This window comes from Kwoniella europaea, chromosome 2 (assembly GCF_036810445.1).
Source record: "Kwoniella europaea PYCC6329 chromosome 2, complete sequence".
In the NCBI taxonomy this organism is placed as follows: Eukaryota; Fungi; Basidiomycota; class Tremellomycetes; order Tremellales; family Cryptococcaceae; genus Kwoniella; species Kwoniella europaea.
The window spans coordinates 2,082,494-2,099,954 of NC_089488.1; the positions used below are offsets into that span (position 1 = coordinate 2,082,494).

Below are 17,461 nucleotides of genomic sequence, written 5' to 3' on the forward strand. Positions count from 1 at the left end.
TTGTTGTAGCTGATCATGTCCTCGAGTTCATGCATCTATACATGCACATGCAAGGACATTGCACAGTATCAACCTTTCAATTTGAAACATTAACATATATCAAGCTTGTAACGGGGACTAATCTTGTCAAGTCATGTCTACGTATAGTGCAATACAGGAAGCTGGAAGACCGGAAATTGATTACGATCGATTGAGATTATAAAAGCAAAATCACTGACTGAATCGATATGTTCACAAAAAAAACATCCAGGTATATTATAGGAGTTACAGGCGGGCATGTTATTATCACAATGTACGTCGAATCAAGCGAATCTCAAGCTGCTTCGTAATTCAAATTTTCCATCCGTAATTATGGAAGATCGGTACAGCCTATGAAGAAAAAAAAACCCCAGAATCAAAGGTGCTTCACAGTGGTTGACAAACACCTGCGACATACCGTATGAGCACCTGGTCTACCGAGGTCGGCAAGGTATCCACGTTTGATCTCTTGATAGATCGATTCGGGTACTTCACAAGCGTCTTGAATGACTATTTTGACGGACTAGTGTTGATTAAGCGAGATATTCAGAAATAAGTTCGTCTTGTGTATTGAATGAGTTTGTTAATAAGGCTTACGTTGGGTATATCTTCTGCATCTGCTCTCATTATTTCTCTAAAAAAACAGTATGATTTATCAGTTCATCTATGGACACTGATAGTCAGCTACCCATACTCACCCTGCTCGACGTAAATGCGGATCTGCCATCAACCCATATATCAGTGAGATGCACACGAACAATGGGGTTTACTCGTAATTTACCATTGGACCAGCCCCAAAGTGGCAGACAACTTTCTATCTGAGTTACACCTCTGACTTTCCCACTTGATCTCATCAATCTTGAGATCGTCCTCGAAGCAGCCTGTGGATCGTATCCTCTATTTTCTACTGCCCTATCACAGGCCAACAATAAAAGAAAGTCAACATGAATCACTCGACAACATGGTAAGCACATGTCATTTTAACTTACATTTTTAGGTAATCAGAAAACTTGCAATGTCCTTTCGCTCTTTCCGCCCATTGATCTTCAGGAACACCAGGTAAACCCCAAGGGAAATCACATTCAATCATCACTACCATTCCACCAGGTTTCAATACTCTCAGTATCTCATCGACAATGGCTTTCCAATTTCGCACCTACAGCATCATCCAGCAGGTTAATGGGATCAGCGATATACATCCGACATCTTGACATTGCGAGGATCGGACTTACACCCATGACTAGTAATCTCGAATGAACGAAATCGAAACTGTCATCTGGGAAAGGTAATCCCTGCGTTATATCGTTTTGGGCGAAATGTAGATTGTCCGGTAAGTCTAAATCTCTCTGAACCGGCGCAAGGTCGGTTCCCTATTGTAGACTTGTCAATACTGACATGCCACCTAAATAGAAGCACGACTGACGATCCATTCCACGTTCGGGAACTCAAGTGCCATCTCGATAGTCCTATGGCATAGGGGGCGATCTGAGGGATGCTTCGTGCAGTATTTGGCAGAGTGTAGAGAAAATCGACATACCATACTCCCGTACCTATAGTGTATGATCAGTGTACAATTCATCGGTGGTTTCAGCTTGACAGTGTTCTGCGCAGATTGACTGGCTGAATTATAACTTACCACAACCGATATCCAAGCCCCTCGCTCCATCATACAAATTACCATGAACCGGTGCAAAATAGTTGACACCAGCTTGGACAGCCTTGAAGACTCGATGTTGGCATTCCAAACGCTATATGTCTATCAGCGGATAACATCATACCATCTTATGACAGAAGTTATCTTACCTCCAATTCTTGTTCATCTGCAATGCCAATTAATATTGTATCAGTAGATAAAATGCCTGATGCGAAGGAGTTTTTCGCAAAGGAGAGGAATGGTACTGACCGTTAGGAAGCTGATTGGAAAACAATCATCAAAATAGCTCTCATGTGAGCATGTCCCCACGGAAGTCAATCAGTTTCGCTGGAATGAGACTCACCGAATAGTCGTCTGTTGAGATTTTCGTACGCGGATTTTAGATCATCCTGATCATATAGGAGGAAGATGCTTACCATTCTGAGCTTGGAACCTTCTTCCTCCATCTTCTGTAATGATAAGTGGGTAAGGAACGTAAAGCACATCATCAGGATCATTACCTACATCATAACATATCATCAAGTATACTCACCTCTGAAACTGTCACACCGGACAAAAGCAAAAGTCAGTATGCGCGCGCCTGCTAATTTGTGTTCAGAGTGAACCTACACTCTATCATTCATTGTACTGGTCATACTGAAGGTTGAGAAAGTTCCAGTAGGACTTCCAGGAGTGACATCAGATGCACTGTCGTATCCCATCTGGCTCTGACCGTCCGGCAAGTGAGTGCTATTCATATTGAAGCTGGTGTTGATTACCGAAGGTTGTTGAGATTGATGAGTGTTATTGCTGTTCATGATGTTACTTTCCATTTTGAAAGCGGGGTAAGTGTTATTGAACTTGAAGGATGGCCGATACTCGTAGGGAAGAAGCCAGAGTTGTATGTGGGTTTATATATATTCTCGCCACACAGGAGGTTGATGTCCTGTTACCTCATCTCCCCCACCGGACCAAGATTCGAGAGCCAAGGAGAAGGGAAGCGAATTGATCGAATCAATCGTCTGTGCAAAGATTGTGATTCCTCTAACTCGTTTGATACTAGAGGGAGACGTCGTAATCGTTTGTTTGATTGTATATCGGTTGTTTGCGCCCAAGTTTAGAGTTTTCTGTTTTGGTTTCTCATGTAAATCGATTGAGTTAGTCCCACTCTAAAACGTCCATGTATGTCGTACTGCACTTCAACAGTGGTATACCGCAGTATTCCCTCTGTACCCTTTACCTCAATTTCCCCACTCTTCTGTTTATGGGTTATAGTCAGTAATATCTATCGTTGGACAATTTCTGTGTTATCAGACAAACAACCGAGTCATGATCGATGTGATTGTAGCATACTGGTTGGTATGAGGTATGTCAGTGTTCTACGCCCCACTTTATTTTCTCATCTCACAGACTTACCTTTTCCAATCCCATCCTCCGGTGTGGTATACTCTGGACGTTTCGTATTGATGGTCAGTGCTAAATAATAACAAGATGCACAGATCACTTTGATTTGTTCACATGTATATATTCCTGGCCGAGATGCCCGGATTCCGATCGAATGGGACTTCCTAGTCCGAACAACATCCAAAACATACCCCGAACCAAGTGGTCCAAGCACCAAGGAGATGGGGTCTACATAACTTATCCACCAGTGACTTAAGCTTAAAAGCGCAGACAGAGTAAATAAACGGCGATCGGACCTGAAACACACCAAAACTTCTACCTACCACGCGACGATGACATCACGATGATCGCTGTAACTGTTACTGTCTGGATTTTTGTTGTTCTTCATCTGCAATCAGACATCAACAATGATTCATTTCAAAACACACCAATCAGTAATATCGGTGCGCCCGTTGACACTGATCACAGATCACAGATCACAGATCACCATCATTCTGTTAGTACGCTTGGTAGCCCCCTTTAGACCGGCGCCGATCAACCGGTCCATCGAGTTAGTAGGTATAATGGTCAAACGATCCGCATCGTCAGAAGCAGGTATGGGTTCAGTTCTCCGCTCCACTATTCTTACAAGGATGTTGATGATCGTTACTACTCACTCATAGGTAGTCCGCCAAAGAGACGTAGGCGATCATCAACCACTTCGCTGAAAGAGGTGTCAGCATTATCGCATGCAGCTAAAGAGTATGGACCTCAATGGAATGATTGGCCTGCACCTGCAGCTGCAATGGAAGAAGCGAGATGTTTCATCAGGGATATGCAAGTTGTCTTCGCTTTGAGTATGGGACAACACTTGAAGCTTAAGATTGACATTTGGTGTTTATAGAGTCGACAACAAACGATCTGTATTAATCGTTCCAGATAAAGATGCAGATGGACTATCAGGTGCGTACCTCCATATAGATGTTTAACCCTTTATACTGACTGGTGATTATGATCAGCTGGAACACTATTGTATCGCACCCTGATACATATGAAGCACTCACCATCACTCATATCAGTACATCACCTCACGAAAGGTAATAACGTTCATTCGGATTATGAGAGGAATAAGATGGATTCCAGCCGAGCAGAAAGAGTGGTAGTGTTAGATCAAGGTAGCAGACCAGGAAGATCTTTGGTACCCCCTCTACCCGATCAGAAAGAGAAAAGGGTCTTAATCATTGATCATCATATGTCAGATGAGGTATGTTTACCTACTGTATATGTAACAAAGCCGCGGGATTTGAGCTGACTTGAAAAGGCGATGCCATAGTGGCCAGAAAAATCACAAGTCTTGACTGCCTGTCGATCTTCGCCTATAGCCACTGCGGCGCTGCTGACGTACTTGCTGCTGAGGGATCTGCACGAGAAAGTACATGAGGAAGAAGCTTGGAGAGCAGTGGTGGGCGTTATTGGTGGTATGTATCTCATCTGCTCCGGGTCTGAGGACGACACACAAGCTTGCGCTGATGAACTGTGTAGATTTGGGAACAACGGTACCGAAATGGGGTACTGCACCATGGCCATCAGAGCTGGGGACAGTGTTCAAAAGGTGAGTTCTCAATACCTGAGATGATACAGAATGTGTAGTTAATAGTAATATTAGATTAGGATCGAAAGCGTTTAGCGAAGCTGTATCAGGGGTGAATGCACCACGTCGTACGGCAGAATATAATGGTGAGCCCATCCATGCCTTTGATATGGTCTGATGACAAACTGAACACTGATATGATTGCCGCATAGTACCGAAAGCTTGGGACGTGAGCTAAAAACAAGATTGTATATTCTTGCCTGTCTTGACTGAAGATTTCTTCGCATCATAGATAATGCTCAACGCTCGATCGCCATCTGAATTAGCTTCCAATGCATTCTTGAAATTATGTAAACTAGATGTTGCTGACGAAACTGCCAAATGGGCAAGAACTCGTACGTGAAAACCTGTTTTCTTGTTCTTTTTCTCTTTTTTTTTTTACTTGACACCATATTGGATCTTATATTAATTGATTGTCGTCTGTAGCTCCGAGATTCGCAAAAGATGGAAGAGTTGCTGTATGCACCGTGCATACCGGCTTTCAGAGTGAGTGCGTTATCGATGGGGAGAAATGGATGAAGCTGATGATGATTCACAGTACATCCTGTCATTGCTACTAGGTGGTCAGGAACTTTAGGAAGAAAGAGCAGTAAGCTACTCATGGTCATGGTGTGTAGCGTTCCCATCTTTGGTGCTCTCAGACCGAAGCTGAATAAATCAATCGACCAGTGTGCAAATACTGGTTTTCATGAAGATGGGAAGGTATCTTTCTCATGTCGAATTGCATCGAATCTCCGTGCCTTACCTGAAGGTCAACAGCGTGAGTTGACTCTGAATGCATTTAGAGGGACCAGTCATATTAATGATTCCCTCTCATATATCTAGCAAATTTGATTGCGTTACTGAACGAGTATGCAGAACGTATACCGGGTTTCAAAGATAGAGTGGGAGGCGATTACGCAAGGGGTCACAAGGAAGCTACTGGAGGTATAATACCTAGAGTGAGTTATCAGTTTCCTCATTTGACTTGAGACAAGCTCTCTGACGAGTAAGGGTGATTGTAGGCAGAATACGATCTGTTACTTGAAGAGATGGGTGTCCCGCAACCTGGTTCAAGTATCAAATCTGAACCAAATGTCTCAACACCATCGCCTTCGCCTAAAAAATCAAAGTCAAAAGTGATCGATCCGAAACAGGTTGGTGGGGGATTAGACAAGTTTTTCAAAGTGCAGACGAAACCGAAAGTGGAATGAACCTAGTTTGTATGTACTGTATGGCATATCGTGAGAGAAGGAAACTACAGTACTCGCGATTCCCAAGTTGTACCCATCCTTGGTACTAATCGAGCGATCTCTAACTGACTTTGCAGAGCTAACGGGATACAGTATTTTCTAGATCTAACAGTCGTAGATGGGAAACCCCTCGTGCAGGACACTAAATTTGCTATGCATGAAGTACACCAGAAAACCCACTCTAATCGTATATGATCCTGCTGCATGCTATCGAAGACAGTAAAGGACCGTAAGGGAGGATGGATGGTCTGAATCCAAACTTCGATTCGTATACCTGAATCAACCCGTATTTCTCAAACGAAATACTGACCTAGACAGTCTGATGAATGACATCAACAAGGAGCATCAATACTTACTGATTCTGGTCTTACCAGGCGAAACAAACATTCTACATTCTACTGATACACTTATATAAACATGTCAAAAGCTGTAGTCGCTTTTCCACTTCCCGTTAAAAATGGCAACCAATCAGCGATGATACCTACGGTGGCGACCCGAAATGCTTTGACAGTCAATCTGGATTACCAGACGAAGGATGCCGATATCACGTTGATCAGCTCGGATAACCTGAAATTCAAGGTACATGGTTATATGTTGAAGGCACACAGGTAGGTCAATCTTCTAAATAATTCAGCTATTACTATCGTAGTATATTTGAAACTGAAGATAATCTCTTCTGGTTTATCCGCAGCGTGGTCCTTCGAGATCTCCTTAATGACCCTCGGATGTTATTATCTCCAATCCCTATCGACGTCAGCTCTCGCGATCTTACACGATTCTTGGATCTAATGTATGTGGCAAAACCAATTATACCATTTTCATGGATCGAGACCAAAACGCTCCTTGACCTGTGTGACAAATACGATTGTCATCTGATACACGAACGTATTCGAACGAGACTCGATCCACATGCCGAACAAGCCCCATGGGAAACGTTCTGTCTTGCAAGTCATTTTAACGATTTGGAGTTGGCCAAGAAATCTTTAGTGTTTATGGGTAGAGATTCAAAAAGAAGATGGTTTAGCATCAGGATGATCTCGATAAATGACGCTTCTCAGCCTACTTTACCTTACTTAATGGGGTTATTAAGAACTGTGGATATGGTTTATAGAGGTCAGCCGCCTAGTCCGGCAAGTAGGGAGGGACCACAGTGGGATTTGGTGGCGAGCAAGTTTCAGTTATTATCGGAATAAATCATAAAGGCATGCATAGCGAGATATACACAGCGATTATTATAGAATCAAAAGTACGTAAAGCCATCTTCGATGATAGGAATGAAATGTAATTGGGCGTTCACCTATTCAAAATACACAAAAGTCAGAATTCGCGATTGAACACTTCAGAGCTTGGAACTCTTGACCTTCTGAAGTGCAAAATCGTGATCCTCTTTGGCAAATTCGCCTTGCGAGTAAGAGCATTCTTCTTTGCCCTCTTGTGCAGCCTCCGACAATGACACCCATGAGTGATTCAAGTCAAAGGTCGTTCCTTGATCGGTCTTGAGGTGGAAGGTAATCCCATCGGCAGTATTGTCCATAGCAACCGTTGATTTGGTTGCGGGGAATGCGGATTGGCCCTCGGCGGGGTCGATCAGAGAGATTGTACCAGCCGATAAGGCCCTTCCAACAGCTTGTGCACCTCGGAAGAGTCTTCTGCTAATCTCCGGATAGACTTCATAAATGCTATGTACATTCGCATCCACCTTAAAATTACTAAAATCTGTGTCTGTATGAGCGTTGATAGCTCTGGTGGCGGCTTGCGAAATAGGTCGATTATATGCTACATTCACCTCCTCTACGTCCGTGGTGTGTTCTTGTGGGAGTACGATGTGGGGGGTGGTAGCCACATCGATTGAAGAGATCCGATAAATAGATTCATCTTCTTCTGGAGCATCTTCGCAATAACTAATGGCGAAACGATCAGGAAATCCAATATTGCAATTCATATTCTCGTCGGCATCAGGTAGACTACCAAGGTACTTCAGGATAGTAGTCTCAGCCTCGATGTCGGATAATCTCCCTTCAATGTTCATGGGTCTTTTCCAAATGAGCTGTTGTTTAGTAGGCCCATAATAAAGCGAGTCTGGGATGTATCCTTCGGCAATCTTCCTCGATTTCGATGCTCGAGCACAAGCTCGCGCAAAGTGCTGAGGCCATTTGGAATGTTCATCATCATGATATGGGCTATCTGGATACACATAATCATAACTGCGTTGGAAGTCGTTTGTTTCACCCCCGCATAAATTATATTTGGTGACGATATCACTTCGTCCACCGCCCAGCAGCACTTTTTTCAGGTCATCCTCTGAGACACACCACTTTGCTCTCGGATCCTGTTGCTCTAACGCACCCTTCGCGGTATTGAACACGGTGTGTAGCTTGCTTAGTTCAATGTCGCCGTCAGTGGCACTCTTGTTCATCGAGTCGCTTTTAGCAGAGGACATTATTGTATAGTTGTGGTTTGAGTCAGTATGGGAGGAGTTGAAAGTGGTGATTTAGATGACCGCCTTTGGGAGTGTGACTTGGGGGGATTTCTGATGCTGAATAATTTTGGAGCTGCACCAAAAGCATCATGATGCCCATCCAATATATATACAATACCACATGAGCAAGCAGACCGCAACATGATATCCTGCTTATGTAGGGAATTTCGATCCATCCTTTCTCAAATCGAATCAGCATGAGGCTATGATACGATATGAAATCTGGATGACGACTTATTTCTACAAGTCCTGAACGATTCTCTCCGAAGAATCGCATCTTGCCCGGCATTGCCTACGTGGATCCTTCGTGTAAGTCACGATCCTGATCATGACAGCATCATTGCCGAAGCTGTCAAACCCATTGGCTTCTTGATAGGACAAAGGTGGGTGATCTGTTGATATAATCGGGAGAATCTCTCCTTTGAACACAGCACGAGATCTTGCTTTTGACAGGATCATTGAGATCTCAGTGATCTCATATGTATACCGAGCGCACCACGTACGGACGTTTGAGTAGGTCATACCGATGTTGTATGCATTCAGGACGGCAGACGATATCAATACAACTCAACGCTATGCATCATAAGGTGGCAACCGCACAAAACACTAGAGCACATGAGTTTGAGTATCATGAGATGCAGTAGAGAGTCACAACTCTGAATACCGATTGCTCTCGGGATACAGTACATTTTTCACCACGTGCCACAAAGTTTCGATACTGGACAAATGGCCACACGGTCTACGATTCTCTACCGGGAATCAGCAAATGAGGGAGCTAGAGTCAAGTGTATCCGAATGCATAGTATGCGATCTTTCCAGGATCGGCCTGCAGCTGCCCACAGGCAAGGGCGAAGAAGAAAAGTTCTGCTCGTCGGGTCGGTCCTGGGTAATATTAGCAGTCTCTTGAAATGGTCTTGCCGAAAGCCAGCTCAGGTTGATTTCTACGGGGTCGCCATCGCGATTTCGTATTGTGAAAGAAATCCCTGGAATAGTATGAATCTCGAAATCGTCGATATCGGCAGTTCCGTAGAAAGAAGTGGATGGTGGATCAGGAGTCCGATCCACAGAGATTTCACCTCGAGTCATTCTTCTGCCACATCTCTGAACGGCTTTGAGTACTTCAAGATTGACATGTGTGTTGAATGATGCGTAATTAGACGCATTGCGTTGGTACTCAAAGTTTCTGATAGAGGGGCTTAGACTTAATTCGGAGTTGAGATGAGACACAACCTTGTCTGAAATTGGTCGATACCACACCAGTGCCTTTTCGGGAAGATCGCAGGTATGAGGTTCTGGTATTGTCATATCGAGGGAGCGGGCGATGTCAACTCTGTGGGCGTACAAGGATCGTTCATTGATCTCCATCGAGCCATCTGGCAGGACTCTGTGATATCCTCGGTCAGCGGGCTCTTTGTAATGTACAGTGGTGAAGTAGCTAGGAAAACCAAGGGAAGCCGCTGAATCTGGTTTGACAGCATCCTCGAAGGAGCCGTAGTATTCGAAGATCTCCTGGGTCGTATCGATCTTTGATAATGGACGGATATCGCGAGAACGTTTGAAGTTGATATATTGCTCGTTGTACATGTGGTATATCCGATCAGCTTTCTCGCCCCTAATTATATTCTCATATACAGATCGTTGTGGCTGTATCGTATTACAGTGATCAAAGAACTCGGTGCTATCATAATCTGCGCAGGGAGCGTAGTATTGATATGATCCACGAGACAACGATTTGAAAGGTGCGGCACAGATTGCACGGCTCTCAATGATTCCCTGCCTGTCATATCTCAGTATCTGCTTGGTTAGATCCTTCTCGGAGATCTCCTCCGGTCTGAATCCGGTCGGGGTACTGCTGAGATAATCTAGATATCCAACCTGATTTGCCCAATACAAGTGCTTCCTTCCGCCCTTTTTTCTGTGAGTCGAGTGCCACGATCAAGCTTGAAGCAGACATCTTGGTTCTCGAGGTGCTCTATTTACAGGAAGTTCAAGCGGATTGGTGAGGATGGGCTCAATTTTGATGTCGTACGCGGAGGATTTTCCGTTTACTTGGTATGTCATCAATATTACTGCACGTCGGAAGACTTTCCTCAGGTACTGTATGTATGACCTGCAGATCCCACTGCTCATAACCTGGAACAGTCCGGATCGAAACGTTGGATCCTCCTTTCTTAGGTGATGAGACGGACAAATAAGTTCATACTTACTTTGTACGAACTCCAAATACTGCAGTGAAGTGTAGCTGACGATGATCTTTTTCTTTCTCACCTTCCGAGTGTTTCAACCGCCGCCTGTAAGCCCATAAACACGTTCATCACACAAGGTTGATTCCGCTTAAATGCTAGAGTACCAAGAGAACATTGACCTCGTTCTCAGAGTACACAACGAGACCTGACTAATTCACCCACAACTGCTTTTTTGGCGAGATAGACCGACATGAGGTCGTATTCACGAACACAAAGCAGATTTGGTCGTCCGCCGCCACAGAATTGCGGCAGAACCTCTGGCGGCTTCTGAGTGTGTCATCGGGCACTCTTTTGTTCTGCTCCCTCTTTTGGTAGATGCAGCAAAGGCCCCTCTGTGCTTTATCAGGCAACTGTTCTAATACCTTGGTGCATAGGCGTCTGACCCTTAAATGGATGAGTCAGTGTAAGCTGCATGTCGAGCTTCCACAGACCAATCGTACACAGCCGTATATGGATTTGCGTTTTATTGATTGTTCAGCTGCTTTAACAATGAACATTAATGTATGAGTATGACCTAAAAAATGAGACCAAGAAAAAAAAGACTGGCAGGTCTCAGAAAGACCTCAGCTTGCTAGAAACCAGGTTGTTATCAAATCGAGTACATAGATTCATCCAAGCCCAAACGATCTCTGATATCAAGACCTCGTCAGGTGGTAGACTCAGTAGACCCAGTGTCCGGTGCATGTGGCAGATCTCACCAGTACAAATTTACTCGGACCGGAGCCTTGTCTTTCCTGTCGGAACGAATATCGAAGGAATGTGCCTTCTGGGTATGGGGAAGTGGCTCTTCGGGATCTAACCTGAGAAAAGGTGGAGCTACATTCGAAGACCTGGTAGTTTCGAGATCAATTACTTCATCTATGGGAGTTGTCAATGAAAATTTCTCTTCACTGATACCTCGACCGGTTTTTTGAATTGCCAGGAGAAGTTCCTTGTTTACATGATCACAGAAAGGATATATATTGGAGCCACCTGTTGAGATTTCATAATCTGAGAGGGTGGTACTGTTTTTAAGAAAGTGATTGAGATAGGGGATCGCATGATGAGAACCTTGCTAAACCAAACAAGTTCTTTCTCTCTTAAGATGCAGCTGTGGTTTTCTGGAAGGTTTACGTGAGGAGTAAAGACCATATCTATTTCCGAAAGGAGAAAGGAAGCTGGGTGAACTTCCGTTCTGACTCCATGTCGTCGTCGAAACTTGATGTCCTGAGCAACATCTTTTCTCATCCTGACGAACCTCTCCTTGAAACCAATACCATCTGTTTCTTCTGAAGCGTCGGGAAAAGTGCCGAAGTATTGAAAGAGCTTCTCAGTAGCTTCAACCTCCGAAAGTCTTTTTGCATTTGGATCTCCTTCGAGAAGAACCGATTGATCCCCCATGTGATGGAGGATTTCTTGATCGGCGGTACCCTCTGTCACACGCCGGTAATTCTGTTCTCTGACAAGAGAGCTGGTATAATGGTGTGAAAACTGATCAGGGTCATAATCCTCAGTTGGAATCATAGTGCATATAGTAGGATCCACTGGTGGGTGAGGGTTCGCCCAAAGTCTATGACTTTGTATCAATTCTTTCCTTCCCTCTCCACAAATTTGCTCATAAAGCTCATCGGCAGGGATCACCTCCCTCTCATCTTCTCGAGAAGCCTTGTAAGCTTCATATTTGCTTCGTGGGGAGGGTCCAAGATCACTCAGGGTGAGCGTCCTAGTGGCATTGGGGGCAGTGAGCAATGTGGTAGAAGTGGGTGAAGACATCGTCAGAAATTAGATGTGTGTCGTTTCCAAGAAGGTGAACAAGTATCGGTTGATGTATAGTCACTGCGCTGGCAGCAGTATTGTTGAATTGGTTGAAAATGTGGAAGATTGTGATAGAGACATCAATAGTAGATTTGAGGACTTACTCGTGAAGTAGTATGCTGAGCCCTTTTCTTCACCCAACCGAGTCCAGGATATGACCTCATCACGATGGATGGTTCCATCAAAGGAGGGCGCCAACCATTTGTATCACCTGTTCGTACCATGCAAATATTGATCTGACTCCATCTTCAACTTACAAAGGACGGGTACCTCCTTTTCAGCAACATGGTTGCCCTATCGGAATTTGAGTCAATTCAGGATCTAAAAATCTGTCCGTCACGTAGTCCAGCTCGGTGACCAGGGTCCGGCTAGAGAAGGTCGGAAGCAGCCACTCAAGTGGCGGGTGGTCTACACACAGTAGCCTGAACAAAAATTGCTGGTTGCATCGGATTATCACAGCTACACAAGCGATCTCAGGATCATGACCTGTCAAGCTGATATGCATAGAAAAAAAACACAAATCATATAGGGGCTAGATTATGACCCGCTGGCAGCACACATCTTGAAGCATATAAGGTCCAAAGACCATGTTGGAAAAAATGTTGTGAAAGATGGTTGCGCCACTCTATGAAGTAGCCCCGGAGACAAACAAACGACATCCAATGGTACAGTGGCGTAGCTCCCCTCCACATTAACCCAGTAGACTGATGTGCTCTCAACAAAGCATGATTGAGACTGAGATCTTCGAACTCCTTGGATACGCCAGCGTCCGAAGTGGCTATCTCAGGTACTGCCTCACTGCCACTTCCTCCCTCAGCTGACGATGACTCCGCGGATATTCCAACTTTATCGTGTATTGTATCAGCAGGAGGGAACCTCCAGACATGTTGGAATGATATTCTCCCAGCACCCTCAGTCTCTACCTCCAAAGAGACACCACCTCGAGTGTTTGGAATAGTAAATGGCGTCTCAGCATCGGGGAGTTTCCAATTCGCCAATTCTTCAAACGAGAGTTCCCCAGATAACAAACTTCTCCCAGTTCTCTGGACTACTCTGAAAAGCAGCCGAATTAGTTCGAGGACATGCGGGAAAAGTTAACCTGCCTGTTCACTGTTGACCTTGCCCTTGACAGTAAAGGCTTTTGTATCAATTCCGCCATCTAGATCCTCTCGGAGACTTTTATCCACTGCACACAAGAGGCCTTCCGGAATAGGTCGTCCCCACACTTTGTCTTTGTGGGTGGTAACTTCCGTAGTATGTTTTTCGGTAGATACGAAGTAAGGACAAATGGCTACAGTATGGGAAGTGAGGTTATATTGAGTACGAGATACAGGTTCATCCTCTGGATGAGCAGGTTCTTGGGAAAATGGCATCATCCATTGACCTGGAAATCCGATGTTGGCATGCATCGTATCTGAAGCTTCGGGAAATTGACTGACGTACTTGAAGTTGTTGGCTGCGGTTTCCATATCGGAGAGCCTGGGTGCCTTGGGAGCTCTATACCACTCGACCCTATCTTATATGGATGTATATTCAGGATAATCTGCAACTAGCCCACTGATAATGCTTTCATGTCTGGTGATGCGATCTGCATCTTGTTGTCGGCTTTTCTTCCACCCAGGATACGTTTCAAAGGATAATATCCGATTAGAATTGAGGAAGATACTCAGTCACGAGAGCAGGATTTTCCTTTGCGCCCAAGCCGTGACTGACAATTGTACCTTCTCGTCCATTTCCGAAGAGATGTTGTCTCTTAACATGTTCCGGAACATCGGTCTGATCGGAAGGAACAGTTTGACTATACTCTTCCACAAATCGCTTGAAGGGCGACTAGAGCTGGTCCAAGCTCTCGCATCGAGTGGTGTTGTCTGATAAGTGTGGAGTGACGCTAGCCATACTGAGCGCGGACTAAGCAAGACGTCAGGACAAGTGGATGAGTAAGTGTCCAATATGGTAGTGAGATGGAGAGCGATTGGTGTGTCTGTAAGAGATTGAACGTATTTGTGCTGATAATGATAGATGGTAAACCAGAGATGTTAACCATTACATAGTGCAGAGAAACTCTCGACAGACCTCGGTACAGAGAGGAAGGCTGCTCCCTTCATAGCAGTTAGGGTGAAACAGGATCGTCATTTTCATCGGTGTGTTACGTTGTACCTTACTTCTGGGACAAAGGACCTAGGAAGCAGTCATGAGCAAATGACGTTTTGAGCTCATGAGCTTGTTTTGAAATCCGGGAATGCTGAGTCGAATATGATTTGAGGCGTTCCTCCTAGTGCCCCTCAATGAGGTATGAAATGGAGCAGAGATGTCTTGCGCGTAGATGTGCATTGACCTAAGTGTGTCCAGTCATGCGTACTTACCCAGTGATTCTCCATATGAGATTGAGATCAGGATCAATTTCCACTTTCGGTTCTTTCGAGAACGGTCCTTTCGGTCATTGACAACATAGCGACCATCAGCAATCATAGAATATGCATCGGTGCTCAAACGTCATATGTCTTTAGCTGTGCTTCCAGGTGGCTTCACGCACTTGAAAGATGTAAAAATTTCTGTATCTTTACGATCTTGTTCATGTCTCTATCTTTACTCACCAACTTTTCACCGCTATCTCACCTCTGCTCTCTTGCCAAATCCTAATTTTGTCCTCATCTATCAACATGCCAGTGAAAAGGGAATACTCTCCCGATTCTGATCAACTTTTATCGGACGCCGATATCAAGCCTTCTATCACCCACACCCCTACCAAAAACAGTAAATTCAAAGCAGACGTCAATACTCCCACCAAGTCAATTGCGAAGAAACCGAAAGTCCAGCTCAATACCCCAGGTAGGAAGATGGGATCATGGAGTGGAGAAGAGTTAAAGTTACTCTATTTCATCGTGTGTCCCAAGAAGGTAAGCTATGTACCTTCGGTGTATGATCACATCAGCTCACATCCCATGTTGTTACAGACGGGTATTAACTGGAACGAAGTTGCTAGTCAAATGGAAGGTCGAGATGCCAAGTCTTGTAATAATAAAGTAAGTGATGCTTCCCACTTCCTCCCGCTCATCTTGGCATGCCCAGTAATGTAAGTTGAGCTGACGATACATTGTCTGTTAGTGGGCGAGAATCCAAAGTAAGATTCTTCAAGCTATCGAGGATATGGGGGAATGAAAAATATGTGGATCATATGATCGTCAAGTCTCAGCCAAGATAGCTTGGGGATACCTCGTACCGCTTGTGTATACTATTGATATATTCTTCATTATGTATATAGCTCTACCTTATCTAATCATTTCCAGCTGACATAGACTTGTGTTGCATGTCAGAATCCGACGGGGTTGGATTCCCTTTCGACGCCGATTCAGGTACCCGGAATAAATCCCTCCGCCCACACCTTAATTTCCCTCCTTTTCCTTCTCCTTGCTGCCCTTCACCGACGTTAGCCCTCAGCGGAGGTACAGGATGCGGTACCTGGGGCTCAGACATCATAAACAGTGCAATTGACAAGGATGGTACCGAGACATGACAGGGCTTATGAATGAGGATGATCGAAAGAGGGATCTATAGGCTTCTCTACCATGTGTGTTTTGCAGTGATGCTAGTGATGCAGTTCCTACGCAGGAAAGCAGTACTGTACTCGCAAAATGGGGTTACACACTACTGTTAGAGATACCCAGGAAAGGTAAGGTTATTTTACCGATCTACTTGGTTGGCCGCAGATCGTTTCGGACGGGAAACAGTGGGAGAGGTCGAGGTCGAAGCCAAGCTCAAGGATACCATACGTCTGCATGCTCAGCGTCCATCCTACAACCAACTGTTTGCAAGCTGCAAAAGATGGAATTGCTGGGGTTTGTCGGGTTCATCCTCAAGCAAAATCTTGGTAGCGTACGTTATATGATGAGAATGAAAAATTTCTTAGTGCAATTCACTGAAACCGCCTTTGCGTCATGTCAAAGAAGAGATTGCATGGTTCCTCGTTTTTTGGGGTCGGTCATATAGTTAGTTGCTGTAATTAATCAAATTGAGCTCATACCACGTTTTGTTTACATACATTAATTGGGTCTACTTGATGCAGTGCATCATTATACTCATACGCAGCACAGAAATGTTTCAAAAGCTGAGAAATGGAATGAAAAGTCAGAGATGCAAGGGGCACGCCATGCAGTACCATACTCGAGTAGTACCGAAGGAAAACCTCTGGAGTCCTGATCTGATGCATGACGACGTGGCATGGATGCAATGCGTATGAGTGCATGAGCTGAGTTCAGGGTCTTTAGCCTAAGGGAGGTTACCGTTAGGTATAAGGGGGTTCGGTCAACCCGCAACATCACCACTGAAAATCATCCTTTGCTGGTATTTCATAGACCCCATACATACATACATACACACGGTTCACCATCCACTCTGTTATTTGGTCACCTTCATTCACTTGTACATGACAGCGATCATTTCATCGTATACCCACCTACTCTATCACCACGTAGAACAAGTTGAAGAAGATTAGGTATTTGGAAGTGGCGATCTTCGTTAAACAGGTGAGTTAGCGTCTCATGAGATAAACAAGGATTTTCCACTTGGGCATACGAGGTTTTCATTTCCATTTCCCATTTCCCATTTTTGTTTATTTTTATCTCTCTGCATAGTGTCAAGAGAGACTAAGTATATTCACTAAGTGAGGATTCTTCTCTTCTTTATACTTTCTTGAATGCTTTAAATTTCAACTTCATTCGCAGCCTCACAAAATATACAACATAGCTTTATCATTTCATCTTGCCAGCCTTTTTTTCTCCTCCGGCTATATGACACATACAAACGCAAAAAGTTCCTTTCATATAATCAACCATAACCAGGCTTAACAAACACCATCTGGTCAAATCACCTCTTTTATCCATACTCTCTTGGCGTGTGAAGGAGTAGGATCTCATCGCTGACATTGTCATCTTCGTTGTGATTGATCTCTCAGTGGTGCGAAGAAATCGACATACAAAGCTGGAGGAGTAACTGCGGATTTACGGTCATCATACTTTGGATTAATAA

At 44.4% G+C, this 17,461-nt stretch overlaps 8 protein-coding genes across 8 annotated transcripts; 3 read left to right on the forward strand and 5 right to left on the reverse strand.

Annotated features, from left to right (window-relative positions):
• Nucleotides 1-330: 330 nt before the first annotated feature.
• V865_007115 (uncharacterized protein) lies at nt 331-2,469 on the reverse strand (the record flags this gene model as incomplete). Its single annotated transcript, XM_066230870.1, has 14 exons — nt 331-369; nt 437-541; nt 616-652; nt 717-738; nt 800-930; nt 1,008-1,174; nt 1,251-1,388; nt 1,442-1,484; nt 1,556-1,568; nt 1,655-1,766; nt 1,822-1,838; nt 2,089-2,121; nt 2,205-2,212; nt 2,282-2,469. The coding sequence occupies 14 exons, from the start codon at nt 2,467-2,469 to the stop codon at nt 331-333; spliced, it is 1,053 nt and encodes a 350-aa protein (XP_066086967.1).
• Nucleotides 2,470-3,618: 1,149 nt separating this feature from the next.
• Nucleotides 3,619-5,878, forward strand: V865_007116 (uncharacterized protein; the record flags this gene model as incomplete). The annotated part of the gene is made up of 14 exons (XM_066230871.1): nt 3,619-3,649; nt 3,718-3,871; nt 3,939-3,997; nt 4,054-4,298; nt 4,368-4,512; nt 4,577-4,646; nt 4,701-4,771; nt 4,838-4,854; nt 4,918-5,020; nt 5,112-5,171; nt 5,224-5,294; nt 5,355-5,445; nt 5,511-5,626; nt 5,690-5,878. The coding sequence occupies 14 exons, from the start codon at nt 3,619-3,621 to the stop codon at nt 5,876-5,878; spliced, it is 1,422 nt and encodes a 473-aa protein (XP_066086968.1).
• Nucleotides 5,879-6,334: 456 nt separating this feature from the next.
• Nucleotides 6,335-7,110, forward strand: V865_007117 (uncharacterized protein; the record flags this gene model as incomplete). The annotated part of the gene is made up of 2 exons (XM_066230872.1): nt 6,335-6,525; nt 6,609-7,110. The coding sequence occupies 2 exons, from the start codon at nt 6,335-6,337 to the stop codon at nt 7,108-7,110; spliced, it is 693 nt and encodes a 230-aa protein (XP_066086969.1).
• A 146-nt stretch (nt 7,111-7,256) lies between these two features.
• V865_007118 (uncharacterized protein) lies at nt 7,257-8,357 on the reverse strand (the record flags this gene model as incomplete). The annotated part of the gene is made up of 1 exon (XM_066230873.1): nt 7,257-8,357. One exon carries the CDS (start codon nt 8,355-8,357, stop codon nt 7,257-7,259), a length of 1,101 nt encoding a protein of 366 aa, XP_066086970.1.
• A 798-nt stretch (nt 8,358-9,155) lies between these two features.
• Nucleotides 9,156-10,350, reverse strand: V865_007119 (uncharacterized protein; the record flags this gene model as incomplete). The annotated part of the gene is made up of 2 exons (XM_066230874.1): nt 9,156-10,173; nt 10,247-10,350. 2 exons carry the CDS (start codon nt 10,348-10,350, stop codon nt 9,156-9,158), a joined length of 1,122 nt encoding a protein of 373 aa, XP_066086971.1.
• A 1,228-nt stretch (nt 10,351-11,578) lies between these two features.
• V865_007120 (uncharacterized protein) lies at nt 11,579-12,394 on the reverse strand (the record flags this gene model as incomplete). The annotated part of the gene is made up of 1 exon (XM_066230875.1): nt 11,579-12,394. The coding sequence occupies one exon, from the start codon at nt 12,392-12,394 to the stop codon at nt 11,579-11,581; it is 816 nt and encodes a 271-aa protein (XP_066086972.1).
• A 563-nt stretch (nt 12,395-12,957) lies between these two features.
• V865_007121 (uncharacterized protein) lies at nt 12,958-13,905 on the reverse strand (the record flags this gene model as incomplete). Its single annotated transcript, XM_066230876.1, has 2 exons — nt 12,958-13,484; nt 13,548-13,905. 2 exons carry the CDS (start codon nt 13,903-13,905, stop codon nt 12,958-12,960), a joined length of 885 nt encoding a protein of 294 aa, XP_066086973.1.
• A 1,191-nt stretch (nt 13,906-15,096) lies between these two features.
• On the forward strand, nt 15,097-15,595 carry V865_007122 (uncharacterized protein; the record flags this gene model as incomplete). Its single annotated transcript, XM_066230877.1, has 3 exons — nt 15,097-15,333; nt 15,391-15,459; nt 15,542-15,595. 3 exons carry the CDS (start codon nt 15,097-15,099, stop codon nt 15,593-15,595), a joined length of 360 nt encoding a protein of 119 aa, XP_066086974.1.
• Between the last annotated feature and the right edge of the window lie 1,866 nt (nt 15,596-17,461).